General features: G+C 37.3%; 1 protein-coding gene across 1 annotated transcript; it reads left to right on the forward strand.

The window, feature by feature from the left end:
* Nucleotides 1–4,498: 4,498 nt before the first annotated feature.
* Nucleotides 4,499–11,103, forward strand: LOC117594689 (olfactory receptor 4S1-like). The gene is made up of 2 exons (XM_034293010.1): nucleotides 4,499–4,924; nucleotides 11,089–11,103. The coding sequence occupies exons 1-2, from the start codon at nucleotides 4,499–4,501 to the stop codon at nucleotides 11,101–11,103; spliced, it is 441 nt and encodes a 146-aa protein (XP_034148901.1).
* Nucleotides 11,104–14,339: the final 3,236 nt, after the last annotated feature.

Genomic DNA, 14,339 nt, shown 5'->3' on the forward strand with positions numbered 1-14,339 from the left:
GTTTAGCGAACTTTTCAAACTTGGGTAATGTTAATGCGCAACAAAATCTTCTAATGTTGAGACGCAACTTTATGACGAGTAAATATGTCCCAATCGGTCCCAATACTGGCATACTAGCTTAATATATACTGAACAGTACGTACTTTCCAATCACCCGCAAAGTACGTACTTGTAGTGCACTGTATATAGTATGCAATTTGAGATTAAAGCCCTTGCTCTGTATACACAGGCATCTGAGTTCACTACCTATATACACTCACCTAAAGGATTACTAGGAACATCTGTTCAATTTCTCATTAATGCAATTATCTAATCAACCAATCACATGGCAGTTGCTTCAATGCATTTAGGGGTGTGGTCCTGGTCAAGACAATCTCCTAAACTCCAAACTGAATGTCAAAATGGGAAAGAAAGGTGATTTAAGCAATTTTGAGCGTGGCATGGTTGTTGGTGCCACACGGGCCGGTCTGAGTATTTCACAATCTGCTCAGTATCTGGGATTTTCACGCACAACCATTTCAAGGGTTTACAAAGAATGGTGTGAAAAGGGAAAAACATCCAGTATGCGGCAGTCCTGTGGGTGAAAATGCCTTGTTGATGCAAGAGGTCAGAGGAGAATGGGGTGACTGATTCAAGCTGATAGAAGAGCAACTTTGACTGAAATAACCACTCGTTACAACCGAGGTATGCAGCAGAGCATTTGTGAAGCCACAACACGCACAACCTTGAGGCGGATGGGCTACAACAGCAGAAGACCCCACCGGGTACCACTCATCTCCACAAATAGGAAAAAGAGGTCACAATTTGCACAAGCTCACCAAAATTGGACAGTTGAAGACTGGAAGAATGTTGCCTGGTCTGATGAGTCTCGATTTCTGTTGATACATTCAGATGGTAGAGTCAGAATTTGGCGTAAACAGAATGAGAACATGGATCCATCATGCCTTGTTACCACTGTGCAGGCTAGTGGTGTAATGGTGTGGGGGATGTTTTCTTGGCACACTTTAGGCCCCTTAGTGCCAATTGGGCATCGTTTAAATGCCACAGCCTACCTGAGCATTGTTTATGACCATGTCCATCCCTTCATGACCACCATGTACCCATCCTCTGATGGCTACTTCCAGCAGTATAATGCACTGTACTGAAATGGCCCCCACAGTCACCATATCTCAACCCAATAGAGCATCTTTGGGATGTGGTGGAATGGGAGCTTCGTGCCCTGGATGTGCATCCCACAAATCTCCATCAACTGCAAGATGCTATCCTATCAATATGGGCCAACATTTCTAAAGGATGCTTTCAGCACCTTGTTGAATCAATGCCACGTAGAATTAAGGCAGTTCTGAAGGCGAAAGGGGGTTAAACACAGTATTAGTATGGTGTTCCTAATAATCCTTTAGGATCTAAGACTTTCTCTATCTACACAAAAGGCCTATTTCTCTCAAATGTTGTTCACAAATCTGTCTAAATCTGTGTTAGTGAGCACTTCTCCATTGCCGAGATAATCCATCCACCTCACAGGAAGGCACATCAAGATGCTGATTGGACAGCATGATTATTGCACAGGTGTTCCTTAGGCTGGCCACAATAGAAGGCCACTCTAAAATGTGAAGTTTCACTGTTTTGGGGGGGTCCGAAAATCAGTCAGTATCTGGTGTGACCACCATTTGCCTCATGCAATGTAGCTTTACTGGTCTGTCTACTATATTTTCACATGGTTTGTGCCCCACCGATTTTTTAAATATAAAAACGCCACTGATCATGTGAAAAACGGGGCCTACTAAGCTCGGTTAACAAACCTGGCATCAGAGGATTATTGTGTGCATCAAACACTTCTGTCCCTTTTACCTCAGCACAGCCCACCGACTCAGAATCAAATATTCCTGTCCCTTCTACCTCAGCACAGCCCAGAGATTCAGAATCAAACATTCCTGTCTCTTCTACCTCAGCACAGCCCAGCGACTCAGAATCAAACATTCCTGTCTCTTTTACCTCAGCACAGCCCAGCGTCTCAGAATCAAACACTCCTGTCCACTCTCCTTAACATGTAACTTTGTAACATTTTGCCATATAATGTAACTTAAAAGTTAATGCTGAATTTCAACAAAAAAATGTATTACAAAAATCACCATTGCTCATACATACACATGTACCATAATCATTTTCTTTTTTAACAATATTTTAAACCCAACCATCATACAATCAACCAAGTCATAATGTGTGGCCGCACAGGCATTGATTGTTTCCTCAAAATAATAGCATTGCTCATCCGATGTTTGTCTACTGTAGTGTTTTGTAGGACTACAAACCTTGTGTGAAACGGGATATTTTTCCAATCTACATATACTACAGTTTGTACTAGTGGTTATTTAGGGACTATTACTATGGGCAGATCTGATCTTAAGGCCCATCTCTTGTTTAAATGAAAAATGGGCTGAAACTCTCCAAAATCGTAAGTCCCGACCCCGATCCCGACTTCTTTATATCTTACACAAAAAAGCATGTTTCCCCTATGTAATTCTGTGCTTGTGGAAAAACACCATGCTACACGCACATTGTAAAACATGGAAGGTTAACTACCACTGGTTGTAGGACATCTGTTGTACCATTTGTCAGACCATAAAATGCGTCGGGGTTATAAAATTGCTGAACCCTGGCACTCTTTTTTAAAACACCAAACCTCTTGCCACTGATATAACATTTATTGCCTGGGAATTTAACATTCCGGAACCCTAAGACCCATTTGTTAATCATCAAACATCATCAATCAGCAACACAGAATGGCCTGATAAGCTAATTTTTCTAATTAGTTGTATTAATAGCATTTGTAAAAACAAAAAACAAAAGAAGTAAAAAACTAATTAATTAAACCTTCTCTCATTTGGGCGCCCCTATGGATGGATGACACCCCTAGCATTTTCCTGTTATGCCTGTGCCACGGGCTGGCCCTGCTCCCCCTATAACTAAAGAACTGTCCATGATGTTGAGGGCTACTTAAATTGGATAGGAATTTTCTATTATCAGCGTGTAGTATCCTTCAGCCCCAACATGAACCTGCCTCAAGCCTGAGAAAAGCCGTTAATCATATTGTATTGGCAATTTACTGTTCTCTCTGGCCATATTGCTCTAGTACAGTATTCAGCTGATTAATTATTATTCTCTAAAACACCTTACAATTGTGGTTACATTTATTATGATAGATGGACCCGGGAATAAAACACACAAACCTAGCATTTTGTGAAAGTGTTAAGAATACATAATGTTTCAGTTGAATGTGATTTACAAGGCCTATACTAAGTAGTATTTTAAAAAGCTTTATATTATGGATTTATATTATGTTCAACATAGCTTATTGTCATATTTGACATGTCACACTGTTATCCCATGTTAATATGCCCTATTGAATGTATTAAATAAGATTATTGATGCTTTGAAAAACATGTATGTAATATTTATGAAGGCATTATAAAGACATTATGAAGCATTTTAAGCTTAACTTTATGTATGTGCTGAAATTTCACTTATAATAACTACTGAAGTCTCAGTGTGACAAGAAATCCAAATTATAAATAATTCAGAAGATGTGAGCTAACATGCTGTTGAGGTATTTGCAATTAATGGAGATTAAAATGAATGTAATAAATATTATTTTGATAATGCTTAAGAATGACGTAATTGTTTTATTTATGTGGTTTTTATTGACATTACTGGGATATTACTCATTATATTATAAAAACATAATAGTATTTTGTTACTTTTGTTTTTCAATAACGTAATGGAGCTATTATCGTCTCATTAGGAATGTAACCTCAGAGGAATCAGTGTCATCTGATACTGTGATGCTAGCTTGTAAAATAGAGGTTCAGGAAATAGAAGTGTCATACCTAGATATGATCTGGCCTAGTCAGGTGGAATGTACTCTAACCTTCAGTACAGAGACCATACAATAACAGTCTAAATTGTTGTTTTTACTCTGTTTTGATATTTTAACAATCATTCACTTACTATAAATACCTTGAAATAATTATTTATTTGTGATCTTAATAATTTAGTGTAATAGTGGTTACTGCAATGGTTAATCTACACTAAAATGTATTTGTGATAAATATCATACTAACTGCGTTATACTGTTCTGTTTGTAGGTGGATGCTAAAGCATGGGTGTTTTGGGTTTTCCTGCTGTTAATATCATGGTCAACATATACAAAGCAACTAGTGTTTTGAAAGAAAGCTACTGTATCAATGCTGTGAGGACGGCAGTGCTGAATTTTCTCTAAAAGTGGTCAGGTTCAGTGAACACTAGCCTTGTGTTTCTGCTGTTAATGACATCCCTGTTCAACTCCTCCCAGGAGATAGTGTTTGTGCTGCATGGACTAAATGTGACACAGACAAACAGACACATCTACTTTGTATTTATTCTTATCCTTTATATTCTCACAATTTTTATGAATTTAACATTGATCTTTACCATTGTTTTGGAGAAAATGTTGCATGACCCAATGTATTTATTCCTCTGTAATCTGTGTTTTAATGGGATCATTGGTTCTTCAGCTTTCTATCCAAAGATACTTTTTGACATTTTATTAGACACTCATGTGATAACATACAATGGGTGTCTAACCCAGATATTTCTCACTGTTTTCTATATTTATTTTGAATGTACTAACTTAACAGTGATGGCTTATGACAGATATGTTGCCATCTGCAAGCCTCTACACTACCACTCCATTATGACGATTAGAAAAGTGTGGACACTGATTTTTCTAACTTTGCTTTTATCATGTCTGGAATGTAGCATTGGTTTGGTACTATTAGCTAGGTTACCCCTCTGTGGTGTTGACATTGATAAACTCTACTGCTCAAACTGGGCGGTGTTGAAGCTGTCATGCGTTGACACCATTCTGAACAATAACTACAGCATCATTGTAACATTTTCAAACTTCTCTCAAACTATTTTTATCCTTATTTCCTATGTGAACATTGTCAAAGCATCTTTACGTTCAAAGGCAGGGAGGAAGAAGTTCATGCAGACTTGTCTGCCTCATCTGATCACCCTGACAATTTTTTTAATATCTCTCACTTTTGATTTTACGTACTCTCGTTATGGCAGCAACACCAGTCTGTTGGTCCTGAGGAATATCATGTCTGTGGAGTACCTAGTTATTCCTCCTCTGGTAAATCCTATCATATATGGAATTAACCTCAGTCAGATTCGAAACAGAATTCGACAGATGTTCAAATGTAAAATGACTCCCTAAGTGAATGGACATGATGTTACCTTATATATATAAATTTTTCTATATCTATTTTAGTGTATAGCTTTTTTACAATTTCAATTTGTAGGAATGTCCAAAAGGGTAAAGTTTCCAGTTGTGCCTCCTCAAACCCTTTTAAAACAATGAAACCCACTCTAATATGGAATTGCTATGATAGGATATGAATTTAAACAGAGGTTCAATTGACTGACTTTTGTGTGTTTGGTAAATACATTTCATATAAAGTATGTAAATGACAATTGCTATATTGTATCTTTGTTTATTTAATTGACCATTTGGCATTAAAGTTATCTACATCTAAATATTAAAATTATATAAAAATTGTGGAACAACCCACCTTATTGTTGACAAACAAATGTGGTCCAGAAAGTATAGATTTTCAGAGGGTAAAATGAAGAGTTCATGATTCTTGTTTGTAAGAATATGTTAGGGTTGATTGGTTATTGTAATAATAATTTACTTTTAAACCAGCATGAAGAAACTGCTACAGTTTACTCAAGATTATATATTTGATTTTCATTGAAAACTGTAAAATACAACCCATGTATGGGTTGAAATTTACTCAGACCTGGAATAGAGCATGTACGTTCAACAGCAGCCTGTCCTCAGGTAAACATACTTGTGATGCGCTTCTGTCTACCAGCATACCTTTTACATAAAACATTTGACAATTGTATGTGCTATTTTCCATGGAAAAACGAATAGGAAGAATATTGAAGAATGACAATGTACAGTATTTCAGTACTAGTCCACTGTATAGAGTACCATAAAAGTGTGAAATACAATTTTTGTCGTTGCTTTATTTTTATTCTCTAAATACACAGCATCAGTAAATTTATAAACAGAAAGTGATTACATTTAAAATAATAAAGTTAGAAATATTTGGATTCTTACCCAATTTTCATAATTCTGGCTATGTACGCAAACACAATGGCTTTAAAATGAAACAACCATAAGTAATTCAACTGCAGACTCTCAGCTTTTATTCAAGGGCTTGAAAAATATTGTATGAAACTTTTAGGAATTTCAACCATTTTCATACATAGTCCCCTTATTTCAGGGGCTCAAATGTAATTGAACAAATTAACACAATCATAAATTAAATGTTCATTTTACATTTTTGTCGAGAATCCTTTGCAGGCAATGACTGCTTGAAGTCTGAAACGCATGGATATCACCAAATGCTGTGTTTTCTCCTTTGTGATGCTTTGCCAGGTCTTTACTGCTTCCGTCTTCAGTTGTTGTTTGTTTGTGGGTCTTTCTGCCTTAAGTTTTGTTTTCAGCGAGTGAAATGCATGCTTGATCAGGTGATTGACTAGGCCATTGCAAAATATTCCACTTATTTGCCTTAAAACACTCCTGGGTTGCTTGTACAATATGTTTTGGGTTATTGTCTATTTGTAAAGTGAAACACCATACAATCAACTTTATATCTCTGCTATGGTGAAAATAGCAATGCCGACAGTTTTGAGTACAAGCTAGGATGTCTATTCCTGTTTTGATCAGAAATAGAAGGAATCGAGTGCAATCAAACTTATAAAGTAAACCTTTCTAATCTGTTAACTGTAACATGTCAACCTACTAGTCTAGGAACCCCTATTATTGCTATTAAGCTGGCTTTACTCAATATCAGATCGTTTTCTCCAACATATCATTCTTGGTAAATTACACTATAATATCCTCCAACCTAGATTTTGTATTTCTCGCTGAAACGTGGCTAACAGAAGATTGTAGTGCTACTGTTCTTAACGAGACAGCACCTAAAATGTGGTTATATGAATACATGACGAAATGGTAGGTAAAGAGGAGTGGCTGCCCTATTTAAATATACATTCCAGTGCAAAAAAAATACACTTGGAAGTTTTATTTATTTTGAATACCTTTTTTTACCATTTACAGACCTCCACGATATTCTCCAAATGTTATTGATGATTTTGCTGAAACACTCTCTGTAATATCAGTTGATTAGGTGTTTATTATTAGAGGGGATTTTAACATCCACATAAATAATAATATGGACAATAATGCCAAAGAGCCTTTTGCACTACTTGACACTTTTGATCTCACTCAACATGTAAAAGAGCATACGCACACTCGAGGCCACATTCTAGATCTGGTTATCTCTAAAGGTCTCAATATTTCCTCTGTCATGGTTAAAGACTTGGCCCTGTCTGATCATTTCTCTTTCTTTTTTGAATCACTGGTCATCCCGGATGTTCAAGTAAACTCTGTTTCTGTTAAGAAAAGGTACATTACAGTTTTTCCTGATTGCTGACAAGCATTGATCAATACTGAAGTTACAGACTGTATGAAGTTACTCTTCATACAGTCTGCAAACAGAAGTGTATGTGGACCAAGCTGTGAATCATTTTAAACTGTCTTCACACAAAATGCATTCAATGAACACATTCCCCAAAATCCAAGAACTCTTTTCTCATTCATAATACACCACCTGCAAAATAATATATTCGGAGCACATGTTTTTTTTCAAATGCTTACACACTGTTCCCAAAACTGTTAACCCAGGGACCCACAGACTAGGCACAGAACACTCCACCATATACATGTAGCTTCTTATAAGTCTTATACCTTTGTCAGTGCATGGAATACAAGAGTTAGCATCACCCGAAGCAGAAACATGCAACACAAGTATTAAAATCCACCAAAAAATGTTTCAGCTGCAGATTGTTACAATTACATTATCTCTGTTAACCACATTTTTTTCCGGATCTTTTGGATAAGGAAGGGTATGTGCAGTTAGTTGAGTAAGATTTAGCTATTAGTTACAAATGTCTTCTAGTTTAACAGAAGCTGTCATCAGCCAGTCCAGGTTAAGATCTCCGATAATCAATAATTCAGAGTGTGCATAATTAGATATTTACTTGAACAATTTGCATAAAGCACATACCAGAGCTGAGAGTGGCCAATAAACTCCCACTAGCATTAATATTGCATTATGACCAAGGGCCACATTCAGAACTAAGCATTCATACTGTTTAGGGAAAGATGGTTGAAATGGCCTAAAGTATGTACACATCCCTACTAATTATTGAGTTCAGGTGATTCAGCAACACCCATTGCTCACAGGTGCATAATATCCAGCATATTACCATGAAATCTCCATAGACAAACACTGGCAGTACATTGGGACATACTGAAGAGGTCAATTACTTTAAACAGCCCTGTCACAGGGTGCCACATTTGCCACCAGTCAGTTTGTGAAACATCTGCCCTACTAGATCCTTCCCCTTCAACAGTAAATACTAATTGTAAAGTTGAAGCATCTAGAAGCAACAACAATCCAGCCACGAAATGGGAAACCATGTAAACTCAAAGAGCGGGGCCTCCGATTGCTGACGCGCGCAGGGAGTAAATATTGCCTATCATTTGTTCCATCGCTCAACTCAGAGTCCCAAACGACCTCTGAGAACAAGATCAGCACAAGAAGTGTGCGTTGGGAGCTTCATGAAATGGGTTTCCATGGCTGACGGAGGGGTGTAAAAAACGCCGCCACTGGAGCAGTGGAAATGTGTTCTCTGGAGGGATGAATCAGACATCACTATCTGGTAGTGAAGGATGAATCCGGGTGTGGCAGATACCAGGAGAACCTTACCTGCATAGTGCCTACTGTAAAGTTTGGTGGAGGAGGGATAATGGTCTGGGGCTGTGTTTCAGGGTTTGGGCTAGGCCCTTTAGTTCCAGTGAAGGGTCATCTTAATGCTACAGGATACAAAGACATTTTAGACAATTGGGTGCTTCCAACTTTGTGGTAAAAGTTTGGGGAAGGCCCTTTCCTGTTCCAGCATGACTGTGCCCCTGTGCATAAAGCAGGGATCATAAACACATGGTTCGATGAGGTTGGTGTGGAGGAACTTGAATGGCCAGCACAGAGATCTGACCTCAACCCCAGTGAACACCTTTGGGATTAATTGGTACCGCAGTTTCGAGCCAGGACCTCTCATCCTACATCAGTGCCTGACCTCACAAACGCTCTTTTGACTGAATGGGCACAAATTTCCACAGAAACATTCCAAAATCTTCTCCAAAAGAAGAGTGGCAGCTGTTATAGCTGCAAAGGAGGGGCCAACTTAATGCCCATGGTTTTGGAATGGGATGTCAAACAGGACGACACATAGCTCTGGAAAAAAAACAAGACACCATAAAAATGTTGAAGAAAACAATACATTCACATGTAGAAAACAACAATTGGTCAAAAAAAAGACGCATTGTTTTTAGACCTCAGAAAATGCAAAGAAAACAAATTCAAATTCATTTTTCAACAACAAAATACTAACGTTTTAACTTAGGAATTAGGAGTTCAGAAATCAATATTTGGTGGAATAACCCTGATTTTTAATCACAGCTTTAATGCTTCTTGGCATGCTGTCCACCAGTCTGTCACATTGCTGTTGTGTGACTTTATGCCACTCCTGGCACAAAAATATCCGGAGAACCCCTAATAATAATAATCGTAACAATAATAATAATGACTATTCAGGACAATTAGCCTACATCTTATTTGATGGGGGGCGGTAAGGGAACTGGAAAATGGATAGGCGGGCACTGGCCCAAAAAAGGTTGAGAATCCCTAGCAGTGTAACGAGGACGCGCGTGGAAGACGAACCCCCTCCCCCCCGGCGTGGTATTCGGCGTGCGTCATCGCCGGCCTTCTAGTCACGCCGCTCCTCCTCCCACGGCACTGTCATGTCTTGTTATTGCACACACCTGGTGTCCATTCCCTCATTAGGTTGCCTATATTAGTTCCTGTGTTTCTGGGCGTCTTTGTGTGGTATTGTTCTATGTTTGATGTAGTGTACCGTGCATTTGACGGAACACTTAATCCGTTTGTTTGCGCTTTGACGCTTCCCTTCTTTTGGGGATATTTGTTCAGATGTGTTCTTTTTGATTTTGGGAATATTACTTTGATAAAGAAATAGAAAACGACAACTCCTGCGTTTGGCTCCTTTTCCCTGCACACCACCACAACATCTTGACAAGCAGCTTCAATATGTGGACCTATATTGATGCTGATGTAGTCAAAATGTAGTCAAAATGTTTGCCTTGGAGCAAGTAGTGCTGATGGATGTGGTGTAATATGAGCAAATGGACCCCATACCCTGTACAAATTATTATTAGGGTCTATTAATATAACATGTATAAAGTGTTTACTAAGTGTATAAAGTGTTTTTTAAAGTGTGTACTTTTTTTTTTATAAACAATCATTAGTCTTTTAACGCAATTGTTACATTTTTGGCTTCAGATAAATAGAATAATTATATAAATAATTAAAGAATTCACTAAAATAATTTTTGGGGATAAATAACATATTTCAATATAGTATGGTGAATTATTGTAGTTTCTCCCTCCGTGGTCCACTGTATAGGTACTCACCACTGCTGACCAGGAGCATCCCAGAAGCCTTTCCATTTCAGAGATGGTCTGCCCCAGTCATCTGGCCATAACAATTTGGCCCTTGTCAGAGTCACTCAGGTCTTCACTCTTCCCCTTTTCTCCTGCATCCAACACATTGACTACGAGAAATGAATGTTCGCTTACCTTTAAATCTACCCAGACCTTGACGTGGGCCCTTGTTAGGTGAGTATCAATGTTATGCTTGTCACCTGTGATTGGTCATAATGTTTTTCTCACCAGTTTATACACACTGTATATCTTAAGAATATCAGAAATATGAAAAAGATTTATAGTGTGCTTTAAATCTTTGTTTTTTTGTTGTGAAAATGACAATGAAAAACATTATTTTGCTTTGGTTTTCGAATCTCATTGTTATGATCTTTATGTCATGGTCTCATTAGGAAAGTGACCTCTGAGTGAGCAGTGTGTGTCATCACTCCATGTCACGTTGCTATGGCAGTTCAGATTCTGCCCAATAAAAGAGTGGTTCAGAGGGTGGAGAAATGCCATTCCCAGGTATGATCTGGTCCGGACAGCAGTGGTAATTTGCTTTTATCCAGCACGGAGACGAGACAGAACCATGTGATTGATGACCATTTTTGTACCCTATTTGAATCATGCCTCAACTTTATTGTTCAACATCGAACAACCTCAAGATAACATTCTTTATTGGAGGAATATAATCTAATTTACTACATTCTATATTGTAATAGCTTCTCCCTAACTTTTTGTTCAACTTTTTGTTCAACAATTTGTTAAGCTGTTTTTAACTATAATGCTTAATGTACTCTAGAATGTGATTTTGTTACATATAAAACTGTCTTGTTGTGTACTGTATGTAGCAGTGTACTGAAGCAGGTTGGTGGTTTTGGGATGTCCTACAATCATGTTCAAAATATGGATACCAGATATTCTGTTTGAAGGAGAGCTTCATTGTCGTGACAGTGGCAGAGATGCTGTATGGTCAGCTGTTAATGTTCGAATGTAATCTTTTTTTTTATTGACCAGCTGTTAAAAACTGACTTAAGTCTTGTGTGTCTGTTGTCAATGGCAACCCTGTTCAACTCCTCTCAGGAGATAGTGTTTGTGTTGCATGGACTGAATGTGACACAGACAAACAGACACATCTACTTTGTATTTATTCTGATCCTCTATCTCTTCACCATTTTTATTAATCTTACATTGATCTTTGCTATTTTTCTGGAGAAAATGTTTAAAAATCCGATGTATTTATTCCTCTGTAATCTGTGTATCAATGGGATCATTGGTGCTTCATCTCTCTACCCACAGATACTTTATGACATTTCATTTGATTCTCATGTAATATCATACATTGGGTGCTTTACCCAGATATATGTAATCTACTTCTATGTTTATTGTGAATTTACCAACTTAACAGTGATGGCTTATGACAGATATGTTGCCATCTGTAAGCCACTCCACTACCACTGTATTATGACTATTAGAAAAGTGTGGACACTGATTCTTCTGTCATGGCTTTTCTCATGGCTGGAAGTTACTATTGGAATAGGGATAACAATTAGTTTACCTCTTTGTGGTGTTGACATTGATAAACTCTACTGCGCAAACTGGGCAGTGGTGAAACTCTCATGTGTTGACACAACTCTTAGCAACGTTTATGGCTTAGTTCTAACGTTTTCTCACTTCTTTCAAAGTATACTCATTCTGATTTCCTATGTAAACATCATCAAAGTAGCTTTACGTTCCCGGGCAGAGAGGAGGAAGTTCATGCAGACCTGTCTGCCTCATCTAATTACCCTGGCTAACTTTGAAATGTCTCTCTTCTTCGATGTGATGTATGTTCGTTATGGCAGCAACACCAGTCTGTTGGCCCTGAGGAATATCATGGCTGTGGAGTTTCTAGTTGTTCCTCCTCTGTTAAATCCTATCATATATGGAATGAACCTCACTCATATTCGGAAAAGTGTTGGACAGATGTTCAAACGTAAATTTGCTGTCCGGAGATAAGTGTTGTCATGATGCAGTTGTGTGTTTACACACATATTTTTTTATCAAATTTTAGATCAAGCAATTTATATGTTCTTTTGCATTAAGTTACTACATAATGTATAATTCTTCAAAATATTTTAAATCAATCTATTCGTTTTTAAAAGAAATTAGCTGTAAATTATGTGTAAATATTTGTAAGCTCCCTTAATTGTTCTATGAAAATACGCACTACGTTTATAATTTGACTGCATATTAAGAAATAAATACAAGCTGAAACCATATGACAAGTGGCAAGCAAGTTTATTCCCCAAACATTATTTTATAAGTCAAATTATGGTATTGTTGTACGAGTTACATTATGTTTGTTTATAAAGAAAACTTGGTAGCTGCAAGAACTTTCAACCTGGCAGTTGTGTGGGATAATATAGTCAATATGTTTCTTTGGTTGTCCTTGTTGGATGGCAGGACGTGAGGCGCACAGCAGTAATAGAGACACTATTCTTTTATTGCTTTACAAAAACAACAACAAAGTTGTGAAAGCAACCACAAACTGAAATGCCGTTTGCACAAACAATGACCCACATCTAGGTGGGAAAACCAGAAACCTAAACAGAATTCCTTATTAGAGATCACGCAAGACAGCTGCCTCTTATTGGGGACAAAAGATAAATAAATATATAGAGATAAAAAAGCGTCCCTGCAGTCAGACCCTGCCATTGGGTTAGTTGTGCCAATGGACTTGATAAGTTAACCCATGACCAATATACACCATAGACATGATGGTGATCACACTTTAAATAATTATAAAAATTATTTTTTAATCAGTTTTTTGTTTTTGTCTTAGTAATTTACACTATAAAAAATAGTATATTTATGATTACTAAAGTTTACCCAACTTTATGATTTGGTTTTACAATTTATGCATGTGCAATCATTTTTTGCCCCTGGTCGTCTCTCTATGAACACTTTATGTGTTGAATAGAAATTTTGCACATAATAAAGCCATACGATGATAACTCACTCCCCTGAATGAGATGCAGACATCAGCAATTGAGTTGTGTGATTCAGCAACTGAGTTTCTGTGAGTCTACTGTAGAGGTCAATACTACCCTAAACTGGTAGGGGGCCAAACACAATCACTGGATGCACTAGGGTTCATCCCTGTTCTATAAGATACTATTTTTCTTTCAATAAAAGAAAAAACATTCTGTTTAAAAAATCATTGTAATCAAAGCCAGTTTATTGTGCATACAATTCAGTCTGGGCATTTTGTAAGTATGATTATTTTAAGTGGTGTGTGTGTGGTTAGTAAAATGAGTAGAATATTAACTTTTCACTGCCAAAGCTATTTCATTTCACAACACAACAATGTGTACTTCAATAATACACCAGAAATAGTAAACTGTTTTATTTTAGGCTTTCTATAAACGTAGCTACAGAAAGGTTGTCTCCAGCCAAGTGTTTGTCTGTCCTGAACAAATCCTAATGCATAATTTGTTTTGTGCAATTTAATGGCACAACAACGTTTGTTTTTCTTTCATTCGGGAATGACATTTATACAATATTCTAGTATCAATATAGGTGACAATAACTGACTTTTTTGTTAAGTGAAAAGTGAAGATAATTGTGGAAACCCTTCATCATTTACTGCCCAAGGGGATGTGATCTAGCCTATATTGCC

The sequence above is a fragment of the Esox lucius genome, chromosome 7, assembly GCF_011004845.1.
Source record: "Esox lucius isolate fEsoLuc1 chromosome 7, fEsoLuc1.pri, whole genome shotgun sequence".
In the NCBI taxonomy this organism is placed as follows: domain Eukaryota; kingdom Metazoa; phylum Chordata; class Actinopteri; order Esociformes; family Esocidae; genus Esox; species Esox lucius.

Coding starts and splice junctions, on each gene's coding strand:
- LOC117594689 (XM_034293010.1), top strand. CDS start 4,499: ATGTATTTATTCCTCTGTAATCTGTGTTTTAATGGGATCATTGGTTCT.